Consider the following 21633-nt stretch of genomic DNA (forward strand, 5'->3'; position numbering starts at 1 on the left):
TGAATGAATGGTTGGACCCACTGAAGGCCGAATCACTAATCTAAGGTGACATGATGCAAGAGGCCGGACTACTTAACATATGTAAGATACTTGCAAATGGAAATTAGATAGAGTGGAAAAAATGAGGGAGATAGATAAAGGCCAGGCAGGGAGGGAGCATGAAGAGGAATATTTGATTTGATAATATTTTATTTATTCAGAAGGAAATTGTCTTGCCAGCCTCTGCACTGTGAAAAAAACAACTGACTGTAGATTTTACGGTAAAAAAACTGCTAAACCATGACAGTAAAAGGCCATAAAATGATAAATTCAGTAACAATTAAACACCATAAAACAGTATTTTTCACAGTTTTGTTTTTTTGAAAAATGCATTATTGTATTATCATATATTTCATGTAATATATATACAAGCATCACTGTACTTTTTGCATTTATCTTTTGTAAAGAATACTTTTCTTTCTCTACTTTTCTCACTGTTAAATGTACTAAACACCATATCTCTAACAAAAATATACTGTAATATTTAATGTTAAAATCTTTAATTTATGCATTTTTTATTTATAAAGTATTTTTTTGTCAATTATATGGCAAAACGGCATTTCTTTCTCATCACACATGATTGAACCAAGGAATGTCATGTTTTTTTTTTTAATTTTATTTTTTTTTTACAGTTTATGGCTATGATACACTGTAAAAAATGTCTGTAGTTTTTAAGTTGAAAAACTGACTGTAAAATGATAAATGAATTAATTCAGTTTCAGTAACAATAAACACCGTAAATGTATCAGCCAAAACAGTATTTTTACAGTTTGGTTTTTTGAAAAATACATTGTAAAATACACTGCAATTTGTATTTAATGTAATATATATACAAGCATCACTGTACTTTTTTCATTTATCTTTTGTAAAAATACTTTTTTTCACTGTTAAATGTACTAAATAACATATCTCTATCAAAAATATACCGTAATATTTAATGCTAAAATCTTTAATATATGCATTTTCATTTATAAAGTGTTTTCTTGTCATTTATATGGCAAAACAGCGTTTCTTTTGATGGAAAAAACTTTTATTTGTATGGTAAAAAATGGAATAAAATGGCAATCTTAAACATGAAATCAACGGTGCCAGTATCTTTTTACCGTAATATAAAAAAAAAATTCTCCCATAAAGTTTTTTTTCATAAAAACAACAGTTTTTTTTTTACAGTGTGAAAATGAGACCAGTTCAGTCAGCACCAATGAAGCAGATGATGTCGGTTGCTTGAGGGCATTTCCATTCTTGGCCATAACACAGTGAAATGTGAACATTTAACAGAGTAAATTGAGGGGAGAAAGGATTATATGCTCACCTGGAAGACCGTTACAATGGCCCAGAGAAGAGAGTCAAAGTTTTTCCTGTCTGGCAGAGTATCTCCATCCTTCTCAGATCCAAACTTACAACCAAAAAGATGCATCCCCAGGATACTGCCGAGGGAGGGGGGAGGACAGGAAACAGAGGGGTAAATGTTTACATCAGGCCAACCCATTAGATACAGTACAAATAAGCAGAAATAAACATGAAGAAAAGACTTGTTTCCACTCCACCATACTGATTATACCTGCTGCTTGCAAGACAGCTGAGGCATAATATACTGAACACGAATGGTAATTACTACCCAGGGGACTGCCATACACAAGTATAAATAGAAGTGTTCACTAGTTAGTTTTATGACCAAAAAAGTAGCAAAATAACAGAAAATGCCACATATGGAGTACTGTCACTCAGGTAATAAACAGCCATTGCTTCATTAACAGTTCATTAACCATGATGCATTGTGGCAGTAATGATGTAGAGAAAGCAGGTTCAAATGGAGTCCTGATGTCAGGTTGAGTTCAGCACCATGGACAGAGTCACAAACCATGTCTTTGACACTTTATACTCATTCAAACAAATAGATCATTGGTATTATAAAACTATTTATAATCAAACAGCTCTGGGGATTTCCTGAGAAAAACTGATTGATGAAGCCAATCCCACTTCCCAATGACCAACACCTTGATGGAGCATCGGCAGCTGCAGTGATGACCTTATCACACCATCAGTTGTCAAGAAGCAGCTAGCTAGCTCACCCTGCAGTCCATCCAGCTCACTCACTAGCATTGGGAGACTACTTCACTGGGAGGAGACAGTGATTGATGCCAACGAAGCGTCTTTGTCACTATATTTAGCAACTTTTCAGACTCCGCAAGTGACTTTTTCTGGTGTTATTGGAGACTTTTGGAGACTCGTTCTTACTCTTCTTAGCGAGCAGCGGGGGCTGCCGGTGGCCCCTCCCTCGTCCCAAAGCACTCACAAGCGGCACAGTCCTCCGGCAGGAGTCTCTCCCATCTGCAGTCAGAGCAGGGGATGGTAACCCCTCGGCTTCCAGACTGGAAGAGAGTCTCTTTTTTGTGACTATTGCCAGTCCCAAGGCTGGATAAAGGAGGACGGTTGGAATTATGACAGAAGACAGTGCAGACCTCTTTCCCTATTACAATTACATGCACATGGTAAATTATGCAAATTAGGCGATGATGTCATTTAGCAACTTCTAGCGACTTTTAGGACAGCCAATAGCTACTTTCCTTACTGAGGAGTTAGCAACACTGGGAGGAGAGCAGGATGGCTGCACCAGAGACAGATGGGTGGCTTGTTAGCTTGCTAGCTTGACCGTCTATAGAGGTTTTGTCCACTTTCCCAACGAAACAGTCTCCCAGTGTCGAGGAGTGAGGAGGAGGGACTGTTAGACCCACCACGAGTGCCTGCTGTTAAGCTAATTATCTGTAACCAGTGTAGCATTAAAGCATGGTAGAATCATCAGGCTAGCTAGCTGGCTAACTAGCAGGACGCTGGTGAGATAGTTAATTAGCAATGTGCTTTCATTTGCATGAAGCATTAAGTTTTACTCGGTTAGCGGCTAGCTAGCTAGCTAGCTAATTCGGGGTCATCTATATGTTCCCTTTTTTTTTTTTAGAAAAAAAGGGACCTATGTTCCCTGGATCCTATGTTCCCCTCTTTGTATGAGACTGGGAAACATAGGCACCCTTTTCCCCGTTTTTCCCAAAAAGGGTCCTATGTTCCCCTGTAGCAATTTATACCGTGGAACATAGGACCCTTTTTCTGAAAAAGGGTCCAATGTCCTATGATGGAAAAAGTAACAGACCGGGGAACATAGGACCCTTTTTTTGAAAAGCAGGGGAAAAGGTTCCTATGTTCCCCAGTCACATACAAAGAGGGGAACATAGGACCCGGGGAACATGGACACGCTCCCGCTAATTCCACAATGCTTAAATGTTAGAGTGGTTACAGGAAAGAAAAGTTATTTTGCGAAACATTAAAACATGTAAATAACCAAAAAACTGAAATATCATCCAAATTCACAGTGCCCCAACTCCTTTAGAATCGGGGTTGTATAATGAAGCAGCAGTGAATCTGCAGTGCAGTCTGTCTTATTCAGAGACACAGACAGTGAAGTGGAGCTGAGGGATCAATGAACAGACCTCTGCTGTGTCAACTTGGCAACCCTTCACTCAAACCAGAGGCTGTTTATATGCATATACAAGGCCCTTGGAGCTGTTGTGCACTCACATACACACATCTCAACAGGCTGCTGAAATGAAGTAACACATGCTCAGATTCACCTAACACACACCACTATCTCACTTTAGACCAGTTCATGATAGTAGTGTTTAGACTAATACAGTCACTGGTAAGTGTTTGACTTCTTTTTTATGCAAGCAAGTTAAAACAGTAACCAAGGTTACAATAGTATTGGATTTTTCATTAGTTTTAGTTTTAGTTTTAATTTCGTTGTGAATTTTTGTTTTCAAATTCAGTTAGTTTTAATGAGTTTTTAGAGTGAGTTTGCTGGTTTTAATTAGTTTTTATTTTTTGGAAAATGCTTAGTTTTAGTTTGGTTTTTATTAGTTTTAGTGCTAACTAAAAACTCATTAAAACGAACTGAATTTGAAAACAAAAAATCACAACAAAATTAATGAAAATTTTTTTTTTCTTTAAAATCACTTGCATTTTTTCTTTCTTGATCAGGTGTGTGTGTGTGTGTGTGTGTGTGTATGTGTATGTGTGTGTGTGTGTGTGTGTGTGTGGGTGCACAGACAACACATGGTTGTGTTGAGCTCTGCCCCAGGCCTAACCAGGCAGAAAGCAGAGTTGCTGATGAAATCAGAGCATCACTTAGCCTCCAACTGATTCTTCCTGCCACATGTCTGTGCTGATCTTTCCTTCCCTCTGCTCCTTGTCTTGAAAGTATTTTTTAGATAGAAAAGGGGGCCCAGTAGAAAAACTCCGGGAACCACTGCCTTACCTGAAGATGAAGATAAAGAGCATGAGCAGCATGCAGAAGGTGGCCACGTTGTCCATGGTCTTCATCAGCACCACCAGCTGCCTCTGCAAGGCCGGCATGAAACGGACCAGCTTCAGAACCCGCATCAGCCTGAAGGTCCTGAGCACTGACAGACCTCCATCCTCCAGAGCCATGATCTCCCACACACTGTCCACAGTTAACACACACACATTCATGTTACATTCCAACAGTCCTCACCAATCATCTCAAAGTCATACGGCTTGTACTATATCCAGCTTTAATATTTCTAAACATGACGTGCTTAGAACTAACATGTCCAATAAATGTTTCACTACTACACACACTTTGCTTATGTATGATTAAAATGGGGTATTAATTTATTCATACTTGATGAAATCATAAAATTAGTATTTTAATTCTTTTGGACACTTTCGGGAAATCAGTGGTGCTGTGAGCAGAGTAGCAGTGGATCATTTAACTCCTGGTGAGGTTGGAATATTTCATTTATACATTGTGATATATAAAGCCTAATAGCATATACATATATTTTTATTGATATGATGGAGATATATTATATACCTCTTTACATTTAGTAAGAATTCTGTCCCAGTCAGAGGAGCGTGTTTGATTGAAATTATCTTATGCCCACTTTACTCACTTTTTTCTCGTTTGATAAATAAGGGTCATTGTGCTTTGGACCGGGCGTAGTGTCATGTAGCTATTGTGGTTTTATTTACCATCGACTAAGATCGACACAAAAGTAGATTCCCGTTTTTATTTGAAGCTATGGATAGGCGTTTGGAATAAACCTGCCAACTCTAGCATCTATAACATTAACGATCAATACATCGATTAATCGCTATGATATGTATATTTGAAAGAAATCCAAATATACTTATTTTGAGCAATTGTGGCTTCAAAAGCCCGACTGTAGTGACATTAAAATACGCCAGCAATACTTGAAACGAGCACGTTTTGGTGGATAGAAAATGCTTTTGAAATAACATTCAAACTACATGCAACTAAAACTGTCAATTGGAGCCAATATTTTAGCTAACAGCTAAACATGAAAAGCATGAAAAAGCTCACAATGTCAATCCTAAAAACAAGTCTTTACACAATAAGATAATTAAATAAGCACATAAATTAAATTAAGCATATAATGAAGATGCTATTGCTAGATATAAGAAGAAAATACTTGGTAAACTTCATGTTTTTTGCAGTGCAGTATTTAATCCAGATGTTGGAATGGTGATATCACATTGTTGTTCATGTCTGTGTTTGGGTTCTGTCTGAAAATCCCACTCTGCAGCTCACCTGATCACCACGATGATGCCATCGAAGATATTGTAGGGGTTCTTGATGTAGCCGAAAGGCCCGTAGACCAGAACCTTCAGCAGCATCTCCAGAGCGAACAGGCTGGTGAACACGATGTTGCTGATCTCCAACGCCTTGGTCAACTCATCGGGCTGGAGACAGAGACACCAAAAGAGAGGATTACAGGCTAAAACATGTTTATTAGTCACTTCATTCTACGCATTTCCACCTTTGTCCTCGACATTGTATTTCGACTTTTCTCAAAGTGCATAATGACTTTTTTTCTCCTGGCATATTTTTTTTTCTTCTTCCATACACTGATGAGAACAAATAAAAACAAAAATGTGCATGTGTATAGACATTTTGATGTATTTTTCTAAATCTTTGATGCATTCCAGAGAATATAAATCTGCTGGGTTGAATTGATAGGATATCTAAAACTAAAAAAAAAAAAATATATATATATTTTTTTATTCTGAATTCAATGGAAAGTTGTTAAATAATTTAGAATTTTAATCTCAATTCATCTCAATTATGAATTAAGCTCCAAAGCTTTGAACGATTTGGCAGCGGTGGAAAGTAACGAGTTACATTTACTCTCCACTCTTAGGTCGATTTTTGGTGGGTTATGGTACTTTTTGAGTATTTTTTTTAAATCAGTAATTTTACTTTTACCTAAGTACATATTCCTGGAACCTATTTACTTCACTACATTTGAAATATAACATTTTTCCAAAAAGCGACTAGCGACAAATCTAGCGAGTTTTTTTGGTGTTATTGGAGGCTTTTGGAGACTCGTTATACTCTTCTTAACGAGGCCTCTCGCTGGCCTTTCCCTCATCCCATAGCACTCACAAGCGGCACAGTCTCCTTTGGGTCACTTTTGCCGGTCCCAAGGCCGGATAAAAGAGGAGGGATGGAATTGTGACAGAAGACAGTGCACTTCTATTTAAAAAAAAACATATTTAACCCTCTCAAATTTACTACCCTTTGAGGCCATTCAGGCTGAAAATGTGCACCTCAAAAAAAAAGCTATAAAAACTTTACAGATTAATATTTTTATATTAGCAGTTTTTCACCATAAAATCTACAGACATTTTTTTTACAGTGTGGCAACTTTGAACCTTTTAGGTGTTCAGAAATGTGCCTTGTCTCAGCTTGACTGCCACTCCAGAACTACATGTACATAGATAATAACATCATCTTTTCATGACTGCAGCAATGACAGCTGCTGAGCAACGCAAACATGCCAGTGGCTAAATTCAGTTAAAATATGACAAATCTGTCCTTTCAAACTCATACACAATACCCCCACACTGAACCTTTATCTGGCACCAGGACAAACACACACACACACACACACACACACACACACACACAGCGATCACAGTCCTGCTGCTGAATATGCCTGCGACGTCTGCTCAAAGCTCATCAGAGAATTGGGCTGCCACTCACATCTACATCAAACAACTGGTGTGTGTGTGTGCATGTGTGCCAGAAAAACAGAGAAAAACAGGCGATGCAGACAGACAAGAGAAAAAGAACACGAGCCAAAAGATAAAAGGCGCGGCACATCACGCTATGTGACGCGCTATGTAAATCAGACATCTATGGCGAGTAGCCGTAATTATCGGCGAGGAGAAAAGAAGCGCTGGCACTGCTGTTATGTGTCTGTGGGCTCATGAGGCCTTTCATCTCCGTGCAATAAACAGTTTAGACAACTCAAACAGTGGTGTCGTACACACACATTACTCTGACATGACACAGAGGAGGGAAGGTGTTGAGGGTCTGATCTGAGCTCACATGTTCTCCATCATAAAAGTGAAAACAGAGACATCATCCCCGGGCTGAACTAGGAGCTAATGTAATGTAAAGTAAACACAGTGTGTGTCATTAAGGCTGTCCTGGTGGGCCGCCACTAATCACTATACACCATCACTGTTTAACCCTCTGGAGGCTCCAAAAGCTCCAGATCATGACTTCTTCATGACATCCAGACTAGAAAACAAAGCAGCGTGGAGCCCTACTGTAAATTTACCTCTAAAGTTCTGGCTGTAAACTCCATGAGGCCAGTTTCAGTTTGATGATGATATACCAAGTAAAACTGGAGACAAGGTCAAATAGATTTAGTATCAAATGATAGAACTGGATGGAACCCTCTTATATGTTCGATTTGACACCTTTGTTCACATTTGCAACATTTAAAATTCTGTATTGAGCATGATAGTGTTTTGAAAGAAAAAAAAATTCAAAATCACATTTTATGTTGGACTAAAGTACTAAAAAAGACACAAAATGACCAAAAAAGACACAAAATGACTAAAAAAAGACACAAAAAGACACTAAATGACACAAAATGACCAAAAAAGACACAAAAGACACAAAATTACAAAAAAGACACAAAATTACAAAAAAATGACAAAAAAAAGACACAAAATGACTGAAAAAGATACAAAATGAGCCAAACAAGACACAAAAAGACTAAATAAGACACAACAAAAGACACAAAATGGCCATAAAAGACACAAAATGACTAAAAGACACAAAATGACCAATGTAAGACACAAAATTACAAAAAAAGACACAAAATGACCTAAAAAAAGACACAAAATTACCAAAAAAGACACAAAATTACCAAAAAAAGACACAAATTGAGAAGACAGAATATCCACAAAAAACCCCACAGAAGACACAAAATGACTAAAAAAGACACAAAATGACCAAATTGTTACGCTAAACACACAAGACACTAATAAAATAGAGTCCCACTAGAATAAAAACCAGAGTTGATGACAGGATCACACACAATCACAAGATCACATTTATGTTGGTTTTTCTTTGTTTCTTTTTGGTTCTAAATGTTGATCCAGTAAGTCAGAATAAAAAAATCAATTATTATTAGGTCATATAGGTGAGGTTGTGCTGAAAAAAATATATTCCAACATGGCATTTAAACATTTTTAAGTGTTATTTACAGGCAGGATGAAAAGGATTCAAAAATGGACTAAATATCCAAGACTCCATAGAGTTAAGCAGCCATTACTCAACTGTAGCATGGACAGAAAGGAATAGAGAGATTATCATCAGCCGTTGAATAAGAGCTCCCCGCGCTGCGTTACGGCACCAGTTTGTCTCGAGCACTAAAGAAACAGTGACACAAAGACCGTCACTTATTATGAAATATTGTCGTTGTTACACTATGGGAAAATGGTTCCAGTTCCAGTGTCCCTGTTTTAAAGCAATAAACATGCAATTAAAGCAAAGCTTTCATCTGGGACAGAATGTCTAGACTCAAGAGTTTGGCACTGGTCCCTAATTTGTCTTTCAAAAAGGAAATATAGTTATGTAAGTATAAGAAATGATTTAAAGTAACTTAACTCCAGCAGAAAGGCATGTTTTGTTTATTTCGTTAAAGGAAACATTTAAGACAAAAATTCCGATTCGAAGAATTTATGACATCATATATGTCCATTAAATGTCAGGCCCCAAGAGGCAAAGGAGGAAAACTAAACCTGGTGATCCCCAATCTAAGTTTGATCTCTGTTGTTTTCTCTCCTTTGCTTGGGACTGAAGACCAGGAGCCGGATTCACAAAGCATTCTTAAGAAAAAAATGCTTCTTAAGTGACATTTTTTTCTTAACTTTGCTCTTAACCCATAAGAACCCAGACCCAGTAATCCTTAAAAAGGAAAATTATGGGGGATATACCACAGACCAAGTGGACCTTATGATATTTCTTATTTTTAAATGAATAAACTAGACACCTTTTCTGCTTACAGAAACACAAATTTGCCTTTTTCTTTGCATCTCCACAACATTTATCAAAATTGTGACATTAATAGCGCTGTTTAACGATAAATTATTTTTTAGATTTGTTTTTAACTAACAAAATAATATTAAATCAATAATAAATAAAAACAAATAACCATGAACCATCTGCCTTTTTTGTTTTCATCTCCATAACATATATCAAAATTGTGACATTAATTGTGCTGTTAGACAACAAATTCCATTTCAGATTTGTTTACAAGTAACAAAATAATCATAATAAATCGATAACAAATAAATATAAATAACACTGCCTTATTGGACGGCTTCTCAACAAGCTACTGTAGCTGTAGAACACTAAAAAACACACTTATGTACTTGAGAAAGCAAGTTTTTTTCTAAGATAGAACTTGAGAAAGTCTGAAAACAGCTACAGTGAAAAGATAAGTCTTGATTGGATTTACTTGAACACATTTTTATGGAATTTATTTAATTTATTTTATATTTAGTTTAGCCCTATTCCTAGATTACACTACAATTAAATTAATTAAACATTACTCCTAGTAAATCACGAAGGCAGTTACTGTATTTGATACTACTTCATTAATCACTATGAACATATTATTTAAGCAGGCCACGTTACTCAAACCAAGTCCTTATTATTATTACTTTCAGATGGAAGTTCACATGTTATTGTCATGCCAGTGATCTTAAGTTAAAAATCTAAGAACTTCCTTTGTGAAAAAACTAAGAAGTTCCCAAGACATATAGCTTTTCTTAAGAATTTTCTTAAGTTTTATCTTAAGAATAATTTTGTGAATCCGGCCCCAGGTTATTTCTAAGTTACCTTTTTCCATCTGCGAAAAGGTAAAAAAAAAAAAAAAAGTTTTTGCAGTTGGAAAAATATGTATATGTAATTATTTTTTTCAACTTCAAGTAAAGTTGAAGTGGTGCACTTCAGCCTCTTGTGGCCGAAATTAGTATTACAACAAAAACACTTGCCAAAATGTTTGTTTTTTAAATCTTGCTTTGGCTTTGAAATAAAAGCTTATTTAACAAAAAATGAACTAGAAAAACTATTTCCCCTCAACCATGTTTTTTAAATTCTAATTTTCCTTTTAGATCAGAGTTAAGAAATGGATCACCATTTTTTTTTCCTCACTTGCCTCTCAAGGCTTCCGTACTTTAGCTTGCAGCTGGCTAGCTTAGGCTAAAAAATGTGAATTCTTGCTTTTACACTTTGGTTTTGCCCCACTTAACCCATTGAGGCCTAAAACGCCTGTAAAACCTCTGGGCGATTTTAAAATAAGCCCCTAAAACCTGAAGTTTTTCTGGAAATTCAACAGAACTGTCAACGCTTCTACTAAATAATAGATTTTTCAGCCTCTGTAGCAGGTAGAAATGAAATTCCAAAATTATTTGAGAGCTTATACAAATACTACAAAACGACGTATCCGCTTTCCAGGCTTCAATGGGTAAGAACTGGAACTGACTTAACCCTATAAAGCCTGAACCACTAAATAATTGCCAGAAAATTCTTCTTTTTTTAAACTGGAGTGTTTCTTGAACCTGCTGACAGGTAATTAAAAAAAAATCCAAAAACAATAGGGATATATGATTCTAATTTGTATCATATTTGATACATCAGTTCTTTTTGTGCAATTTGTTGCTCACAGTTTGTTTTTCTTGAACTAACAAAAACATATAAAACCCAACATTTTTAACCTTTTAAGGCTTTACTTTCTTTTAACATTTTCCTCAAACATGCAAAATATGTTTTGCCATATAACACAACATCGTACATCTGCTGATATGAAGTTTTCACGCAGCAATGACTGATCCACCAGTGGAACCTGCATATACATTTTGCTATATCTTGTATTTTTGTGCAATTTGTTGCTCTTTTTTTTTTTCTTCAACACATGTATACATCAGGTTTTTCAGGAAAAAAAATATCACACTGATGTATAGGTCTCAAAAACTTGTGTATCAAATATGATACACTTGGCTTCATAGGGTTAAAACTTTCAACCAAAGATGGCAGTAAAACCATTCTAATTTTAGCAAAATTAAACCAAATAAATAATTTATATAAGGGCAGCAAGGCAACTACTTTCAGAACGTGTTGGAATGTAGGTCATTCACTGTGAGCATGTGTTCTCAGTAAAAGCAGAGTCTAACCCGCCACTGTCTACACAGAACTTCAATAAGAGCATCCTGACAGCGTATCTGAGTTTCAACAAGTCAACACTTACAAGTCCTTGCTTGGTATTAAGTCATTACTCCCATAAGACCACAATGCAACAGCCGGCCCCGAGGCTCAAAGGGAAGGTCCAGCAACACCAACACGTAATATTGCACCATAATTGAGAGCCTGAAGCTCAAAACCTGAGTTTCACTGGCTTATGATAAAGTGCAACACTTGTTATCAGTCCTACTTTTAACACTCATACCTATATGATAAAATTGCAATAATAATATTAGGTAACACTTTACAATAACCATCTAAGTGATGTTTAAAGATGGTTTATAAACCAATTATTAACCGTTTACAAAGTGCTATACATATTTAATCTTTGAATGTTTTCAACCAATTTCAAGAATCTTGCTGTGAGGCAACAGTGCTAACAACTACACCACCGTGTAGCTCAAGTATGTAAATGCCTACTGATTACATTTTTTGTTACAATTCTTCTAATTTTCACTGAAAAGCTAGCAGCTGTATCCCGCTTTACCTGTGAAAGTTTATTAAATTCTGAAACTCTGATGTGATCATCTTTATGTGCAATAAACCAAAGAATATATCCATCTCCCATCCATCTTCCTCCGCTTATCCGGGGCCGGGTCGCGGGGGCAGCAGGCTAAGCAGGGCATTCCAGACGTCCCTCTCCCCAGCCACAACGTCCAGCTCCTCCTGGGGGACCCCGAGGCGCTCCCAGGCCAGGAGAGAGATATAATCCCTCCACCGTGTTCTGGGTCTATATCCATCTCCCACAAGTTCAAATTATTTATCATCTCTCTAAGATGGGCGGTTCAATAGCATGACAGCAACTAATAATGAGGAGAAATAATTGGGGGATCTGTTTGGAGAAGCGGGAACGTGATTTGTGGCAGGAATAACATAAATTAAGTGTATTTCATCACGTTACTTGTTAAGCATGTTAGTTGAAGCACTATCATGCAATACATGTGTAATGTTAAATGAACAGTGTGGAGAATACGTACAGAGAAGAGGGCAACATCTTTCCCCTCCTGCCTCCTTGTTAAAAAAGAATGATTTGCCCACAGCATGCTTCCTGAAAAACAAGCTTTTCTCTGTTTCATCTCACCTCTTTGTCATTGTCTGTGTCTCTTGTGTCTGTCCCTGGGTTCACAGACACAAACGAATCTGTTCGTTTGATCCCACTGCTTTTTGTGTCCATTCATTTGCACACTGACAAGCACAGCAGCGGCAAATCCTTCATAGGCGAATTGTACGATTAAGAAAAGTTCAAAGGGTAAACAAAAGCTGGGGCACTTGGATGTTTGTGTATTCTTTGAGATGAATGCCCTCTCACAGAGCTATGTACAAACACACACACTCATGTACCAACACGTCCTTTTATTGAACAGTAGAATGGCTTGCTTGCAAGACTCCCAAAACAACAAAAATGGCCGTTCTATTTTACATTAATGCTATGAAATGGAAATATTTGGTTAGGTTTAGGAAACAAAACTTCTTGGTTGGGTTTAGTAACACAAAATGGGCGTGGGCTGTGGCTCAGTTGGGAGAGTTGGTTGCCCCCAACCGAAGGGTTGGTGGTTCGATCCCTGACCATGGCAGCCTACATGTCGAAGTATCAAGATACTGAACCCCAAATTGTTCCCGATGTGCTGTGTTCATCGGTGTGTGAATGAATTCCCAATGGTGGCAGGTGGGACCGTTTAGGGTAGCCTCTGCCACCAGTATGAATGTGTGTGTGAATGAGCACAGTCTGTATTGTAAAGCGCTTTGAGTGGTCGCAAAGCGACTAGAAAAGCGCTATATAAGTGCAGGTCCATTTACCAAAATGGTTTAGTTTCAAATAAGTATGTTTATATATAACTTAAAACATAAGCAAAGTTGTATGGTGTTATATCATGTTATGTATGTAACGTAACATAATTTGCGTGATATAAATCAGTCAACATTGACTATTGGTTTGGACACAAACAGCAACCTTCACAGTCCTTAGTCTCCCTCAACTTCCTGTTTTCCACATATCATAATTAATATGGCCACTAGAGGTTGCCACCTAACGTCAAATGTGAATATAAGTAGCTTATATTTTGCTTGCAACCTGTAATAAATAGCCTATATGACGCCATGGGAATGAGTTCTTAAACCAGGAACTAAGTTAGCATTTTAGTGCCATGGGGTCTATTCTCTCAAATTCAATGAGGATTTTGAATGGGTTTGTAGTTAGATGTCTGAAATAAGGTCTGTGGTTAGCACAAGCTGAAGAGATGATCATATTTTATCGTAAAACCTAAAATACCTTCGTAAACACCCCCAGGGCGATTGCTAGCAAGTGGCTAAAAGAGACTACAGTGGTTGTCGGGGACTAGTCCACCTACAGCTATAGTCTCTAGTCGTGTTTTTCAGTCCTTTTGCAAACTTTTGTAGCTCGCAATAGCATAACATTAGCTTTTTACTGTCGTCGGCTGCATTAATGCTTCGAACATAAAAAAACCCCATTAGAAACGTGTATTTGCCACAGAGCTTATTTTCTGCAATGATCCAAAATCCAACGCAAAAATCACATAGGCTAATTCTCAAAATACCCCATGGAGATGCTACTTCTGGGTTGGCCTACAAAAAAAACACGTCATTTCCTTTGCTCCCTATTAAGCATTGTATATGAACAACATATATGACTGTTCTATGTAATGATGTGAAACAGTCCCAGTTTAAGGACGTGGTTAATGTTGTGAACTCGGTTAGGTTTTGGCAACAAAATTTGGTTGGCTTGTGGTAAACATCATGGTTTGGGGGTAAAATAAGTATTTGTATGTACTTATGTACGAAAATAGGTCAGTGTTGACTTTTTGTCTCACATGGGATACAAACAGTGGTCTCCTGTGTCAAAGTCCTGTGTTATTTGACACGCCCACCCTAACCAGACCTTTTACAGTCTGTATGCTCTGTTACCTCACCAACCAAAAAGAGCTTTTGTATCAGCATTTACGGAGTTAAATTGTGGAATAAGTTAAGTGTGGAAGTACAGAAAACCCAAAACATAAGACAGTTTAAAAACAAATATAAAGACATCATCTTTACAAAGTACAGAAATTTAGAAAAGCCTCTGTAACTGTAATTTTGTAATATACATGGTAATTGTATTTATGTTTATAATATTTATATATATAGTAATTTACAACATATATGTATAGGTATTCACAATGTAATATAAATTGTTTATAGTATATGTATATATATAATTATTTATAATATTTGTATGTGACTATATTGATTATTCATATATGTATGTATATACTGACCCGTTAAGGGGTAGGACTAGAAACGTTTTTTTTACTTCTTCCTACCCCCTTTCGAGCTTGCAGAAAGTGTCTGTTTTTTTTAAAAAAAAATTTTATTTATTCATCTATTAATATTTAAACTTGTTTTTTTTTTATTGCCTGCATGTTCGAAATAAAGACAATCAATCAATCAATCAATCAATCAATCACTACCATTCTATGTTACATTGTGAAATGGTCGCGGTTTGAAACATGTGGTTAATGTTTTAATGGAAATACTTAGGTTTAGGCAACAGAACTTCTTGGTTTAGCAAAACATTATGGATTGGGTTAAAACGTTTGTTTTAGGTAACCTAAGAAAGTAAATGTATGACAATAGTGTCTAAGTTTATATGTTTATAACTTAAGAACATTTTACAAATGAAAAGCGGTCTCCTGAGTCAAACTTCTTGTTTGTTTGACCTGTCAATATTTCCAAACTCTGACGGACTTTGCAGATCTTTGTAACACATCACCATACATTTTCCTTCGTTGCTGTCATAACTACTATGGCCACTAGAGGTCGCTGCCTTACAATAAACATAATTACGGGTTGTAATTAGCTGCTTGTACATACAACCTATTTGGCCTCCATTTTTTGCTAAGGCGCTGTGCCCCAAAGTTACACTCATAACAATGTATATTCACACATCTAGGCCACACACATAAACCTGCACTGTTAGCTCTACTCCTACACACATTACCATGTATGCACACATACTGTATGCACAAAGCTCTGCACAGACTCACACTTATATCCATGTGTGTAGACACACACATCCATGCACAACTTTATAATAGATGCGATTGATAAGCCAGAACAAAAAGTACAGTTTTTATGAGGTGAGACTTGGACTGCAGACATCTGGCCTTGAGGTTCAGGTCATTATTTTTCCCCCACTGTTTCTGCTCTGCTATTGTTCCAGCTTGTATATTAGACATTCCTCAGACATCATGCAAGATTACTGCAAGAGAATGAGACCATAAAAGCCTTTCTCACACTTAGAAACGAACAAAAGAAACAGAGGTAAGAAAAATAAAAATACACCCAGAACCACACACACACATGCTAGCAGAGGTTCTCAGCCATTTGCTTATCAAACAGGAGAATTTTCTTAATTGACAAATGGCCGCTGAGGTGTGCGTATTACCTAGGGAGAAATGAATGTGTCCATGTGTGCGAGTGAGAAAGACGCTCTTGCTTTTGTAATTGCTTCCTGTGATGGCTGTGTCCTGGGTAATGAGACTGCAGCAGCATTAGGAGGTAAAGTGTGTTAGATGAGGAATAGTATAATCTGGTTAGAGCTAATGTAATGTCACCTAATCTGATGTGATCTAATCTAAACGGGATGCTGCGCTCTGCTCCGCCTCAGACTGTCAATGATACAGCACCATGATGCTCTGTGTGTGTGTGTGTGTGTGTGTGTGTGTGTGTGTGTGTTAGTTTAATCAAGTGATTTGCTAAAGTGTGCTACAGAAGAGGACATTTCAAGCATGAAATCACGAATAATACACTCACTATTATGGGTGGTGGGTTATTATTCAATAAGAGAGTGAATTTCCATCAGATAATTGAATGCGTCCAATCCTTAACATATTTGACCGAAGAACTGCCTGTATAAAAATATAATCATAAGCAATTTACAGTAGTTGGGGATCTTTCCTGAGCATTCAACCTAGTTGACCATATACTGCTTCAAATGTTGCTGAGGTTAGTTGCTAATGATGCCCTACAATGTTGCTTTTGATGGACAAAGTCAAAGTTAACCCAACTTCTGTTGATATTCAACCCTAGACTGTGTAAAGCTAATGGACCTACACTGCAAAAACCATGAAGCTTACCAAGTATTTACTTCTTCTATTAAGCAATAGTATCTTAATCATCTTGTTTTGAATATGATTGAGCTACTGACCATATCTTCATGTGCTTATTTTAGGAACATGTGTCTTTTTGTAACAAAAATGAGTGAAAAACCTCTTCACAGGGATTTCACTCTTGTGTAAAGACTTCTTTATAGGATTGACATTGTGAGCTTTTTCATGCTTTTCAGTCTATTCAGCTGTTGGATATGGTGAGTTTTTACCTAAAATATTGGTTCCAGTTGAGACTTTTAGTTGCATGTAGTTTAAATGCTATTTCAAAAGCATTTCTACCACCAGTATCTACCCACAGACCCTGAAATGAGAAAAAAAATGTGCTGTTTTCAAGTATTTTCTTAATTTAATGTTACTACAGTTGGGCTTTGAAGCCATAATTGCTTGAAATAAGAATTTTTTTTTTTTTTTCAAGCTATCATTGGTTTTTCCAGTGCCTAGATATTTTTACTTAGTTCAAGAATTCTTACAAAGAAAATTTAATGTACTGCACTGGCAGATAATTTTGCTTGGTTCAAGCATGTATTTGCTTAATTCTAGTTATTTATTTCTCATTTTTTTGTCAGTTGGTTTTTGCAGTGTAGTCACTGTGACTTGACCCATTGGTTGGTAGACTTGAGTTTAAAACCTCAAGACTGGTATTTTGGCTGCCACTATCATGGTGTTAAAAATGGAGCAGAAGCCAGAACGACACTGAGTTATCAGCTAATGCTAGCCCTAGCTAGCTAACTTGGTTAGCAAGGGGCATCTAATACAAATGACCACCTCTCCTTAGTGCCTTTTAGTCCAACCAAATGCTGAACAGGACATTTCACTTTAATGAAGTGAAAACACACTCTGAAGGGGTCAAAGTTATAAGAAAAAAGCACACAGTGAGCCACAGTAGCTACCTGTCAATCACAAAGTAGCCCTGTCCTTAAGCATACCCAGCTTTATCGTCTATTTTACTCTAAATGGGACCCAAATTTACGAGCTGAACATCATGCTGTGTTGAAGAAGTGTTGAAAATAGCAATTGAGAACAAAAACTAGTTGGGAAAAACATTACTGAGGTAATAAATCAAGTGAGAAGTAAAGTGATTTTCTCATAGACTTCTATACAATCTGAATTTTACAAGTAGTGGGCCAGAAAGAATGTAGTATATAAGTTTTTTTTTATATCCTCCAAATCAACTGTAGGTTTCAGTTCTTAAACTGTAATTGAAAACACACTCTGTTTTAATGACTGGAGCATTTTTAGCACCATAAAACAAAAGCTGATACCAGAACTTGATGAGACAATGCAAAGGGGATAAAATGGTAGATTCAGAGCAAGAGCAAGAGAGGAGAACTTGCTAAACACAGGCTGCAAGTTATTTGACATCTCACTGAACCAGGAAATAACTGAATCCATCATTTGATCACTTCATTGATTCTCCCTTTTTGATTTCATGGCCTTCAGGGCTGGAAAAGCCCTCCCTCTATAAACCAGGATTAGGAGCTGTTGTTTTACCGTCTACGTCTCAGCATTGTACAAATTAGAAAAACACTTTTCTAAGGCCTGTCTTGGAGGGAGGCCAGTGTCTTTAGATGCCAACTGTGCATTCTTCCGGCTGGGCAGGATAAAAGCTGGATAAATATTGTCTCTGGTTGGAGCAAGAAGCAAAACAACAGGGCCTTTCCACTGTCTCTCTGGGTTTGACAGTGGGAGAAGCTTATGTGCATTAGAATGAATCAAGAGACATTCAAACACTCTGACTACTTACATTAATTCCATAACCTCTGAAAATTAAACAAGCCATAACCCACTAAACAGCTGTTAATGTCAGTCCTTAAAATAACTGAACCTCACAAATTTAAATGTCAGGCTTTTAACTTGAAGGGGGCTGAACTTTCCGAATAAGAACAGAGATTCTCATTCATAACAGTATTCAATCAAACCATAATGACTTCAGTGTTACATCTCATACAGAATTTTACCACCGTGCAAGTTCCTGTCTTTTTTTATAGTTGCACCCCCAGCTTTTGGAGAGAAGATCTCTCTTTTAGTCAAACACTTTGGCTTATGACCAAACACATAAAAATGAATGTGATTGAGGTCAACCTCAGCTGTACTTTGTGTTTTATGATGTAGCCACAGTGACCTCACTTAGTGGTTTGTTGACTACTGTTGAAGCTTAGAGTGTAGCATTTTGGCCATCGCCATCTTGGTTTTTTGGAGCCAGAAGTGACCATATTTGGTCGAGAGGTCAGAGCTGGGTTAGTGACACAGATGACCAGCCAACACAAAATTACTAAAAAAAGACACAAAATTGAAAAAAGACACAAAATTGAAAAAAAAAAAAAAGACACAAAATTGAAAAAAAATACACAGAATTGCCAAAAAAGAAACAAAATTATTTTAAAAAGTCACAAAATGACCCCCAAAAGACACAAAATGACCCCAAAAAGACACAAAATTACTCAAAAAAGACACAAAATTATTAAAAAAAGACACAATTATTAAAAAAAATACACAAGATTATTTTTAAAAAGACAAAATTATTTAAAAAAGACACAAAATAATTTTAAAAAAGACACAAAATTACCAAAAAAAGTAATTAAAGGGACCCTTCACACACGACACGGTCAAGTGCCATTCATATAAAACTGACATTAAACTTTCATATCAAGGTGGGGGCCACAAAATATCATCACAAGGGCCGCAATTTGCCCATAGGCCGCGAGTTTGAGACCCCTGTCTTAACGGGACATTGGACCAAGGGATAAAAATGCTGTGCATTGCCACATAAAGTGGGACACCTGGTCACTATAGATGAAGAAGTATATAAACATAACTTTGAGGTGATGAGATTAGATTTGATGAGATTAATTAGTTTGCATACCTTCACTTGCATACATATCCCTCTTCTAGTTACTTCCTGTCTTTTGGAGATCTTTCTCAAGTGATCAAATGTATTAAATCAGTGCAGATAATGTATCAAAAATGTAGATTTTCACAATGCAGTTTTTTCTGATGAGTTTATAGTTTACATGGATTATTTAGTCAATTGCAGGTTTAAGTTTTCAGGTGTGTTTTGTGTTTGAGGCTGCTGTGTGTTTGGCATGTGTGAAGTTATATAACACAACTAAAGTAAGTGACACAAGTGGTGTGTTTGTTTGTCAGTGTGTAGGTGTGTGTGTAGGTGTGCAGAAGGAGTTTGAAGCCTGGCCAGGTTTTACGGGGTTACTTTCGGTCCCTGACCCAGTGCCTATAAACATATCCAGATGCCATCACACACACACACACACACACACAGGAGATTTTATAGCTTTCTAGTCTTTGTTCAGTCCTCCATTTTTCTCCTTCCTTCTTTTTATTGTGATTCCTTCTTTTCCCATTTCTCCTTCCTCCTACTCCTTTTCCCTTTTTCCACTTGTCTTTTTATCCTCCTCATTCTCTTTCCACTTTAATTTCTTTCTTAATTATTCCTTCTTATAACCCCCTTCCTCCACTTCCTGTCTTACTCCTTTTAAGTCTTTTCTCCTCTATGTTTCTCTGAAGTTCTCCGTCCTAGTTGGGGTAACATGGATCCTTCTAGTCTCCAGACAGGCTGCTGAAAACTTTCCTGAGACGCTTCATTGATTGCAAGCCCATCGACATCCAATAGACACAAGGATCACTAAGCCTCTGTTTGTCTCTGTAACTCTGTCCACATGGAGGAGAGCCTGGGTTTCAATTTCCATACATCCCCCAGCCAAGTTTTCTGCTGGAGTTATGCAGAGTGTGTCCTCGTGAAACTGCCACTTTCAACCTGGTCTCACAGAAATCCGTGGAATAGCCACGGAATCGCTCAAATTTCCGTGAAACTGACACGGATCTCGCTACAATGCAAGTTAATGGCAGTCATATCCCGTGGCTATTCCATGGATATTTTTTCCTATTGGTTTGTTCCAAGTCACGTGACTTTCAAGGTTCCCAGCGGTCAGAACAAAAAACATGGCGGACAGTTCTCTAATTTTTAGTGAAAAATCAATATTTTGACTTAGTTTCTGCATAAAAATGGATTTTGATCACATTTTTAGTGAGAAATATATGTTTTATTTTCTAAATATTCACTCAGTGAATGTACATAATCACTTTGTATGTTGGAATAGCCACGGGATATGACTGTCATTAACTTGCATTGTAGCGAAATCCGTGTCAGTTTCACGGAAATTCGAGTGATTCCGTGGCTATTCCACGGATTTTGAGTTAAGCGAAATCCGTGGCTATTTCACAGATTTCCGCGAGACCATGTTGGCCACTTTAGTAACTTTAGGAAGACTTACCTACTGTGTTTTAATAATCATCTTACTGATAATCTCAGTATTATCAACATTTCTTCATGTTTAATAAAAAAAAAATGTATTGGATCACAGTTCAAAATGTGTTTCCAAAGCAAAGAATGGGCAACCTTGATCAAGTGGTAGAGGTGGACTGATTAAAGTGCTCTGATGCTGCTTTCACACCATATGGGATGGATGAAAGAGATATTTACAACTTGTTATAGTTGTAGTAGTAATTGTGTGCCACTTGTAATGAACATATGCAGCAAGTTTGCCCTCAAAGTAGCTGATACAACATTTCCTGCAGCTGCTAAGCAGTGAAAGCTGTCTGGCAGTTCCAGAGGCCTAATCCTTTCTGAAGCCAAAACCACCTTTTAAGTTTCTTACATGACACATTTATCTGTTCAACACCATTTTACTAAGATGCAATATTAGATAATCTTGAACCTCAGGTTTTTTAAACTGTTCTACTTACACATGGATGGTTTAGTGAACGGGCCTAAGG

The 21633-nt window shown here is 37.0% G+C and overlaps 1 protein-coding gene across 4 annotated transcripts in view; it reads right to left on the reverse strand.

Annotated features, from left to right (window-relative positions):
- The window catches only part of cacna1g (calcium channel, voltage-dependent, T type, alpha 1G subunit), a 405931-nt gene that overhangs the window by 154308 nt on the left and 229990 nt on the right, over nucleotides 1-21633 (reverse strand). For all 4 annotated transcript variants that reach the window (XR_009389430.1, XM_059324455.1, XM_059324456.1 and 1 more), the window contains exons 11-13: nucleotides 5663-5814; nucleotides 4346-4531; nucleotides 1352-1466 (exon numbers count right to left, since the gene is read on the reverse strand). Coding sequence is in view for 3 of the 4 variants with exons in the window: in XM_059324455.1 (XP_059180438.1) it covers nucleotides 1352-1466; nucleotides 4346-4531; nucleotides 5663-5814 (453 nt within the window). In the remaining variant the exon portion in view is untranslated. The remainder of the gene's footprint in view (nucleotides 1-1351; nucleotides 1467-4345; nucleotides 4532-5662; nucleotides 5815-21633) is intronic.

This window comes from Centropristis striata, chromosome 21 (genome assembly GCF_030273125.1).
Source record: "Centropristis striata isolate RG_2023a ecotype Rhode Island chromosome 21, C.striata_1.0, whole genome shotgun sequence".
Classification (NCBI taxonomy): domain Eukaryota; kingdom Metazoa; phylum Chordata; class Actinopteri; order Perciformes; family Serranidae; genus Centropristis; species Centropristis striata.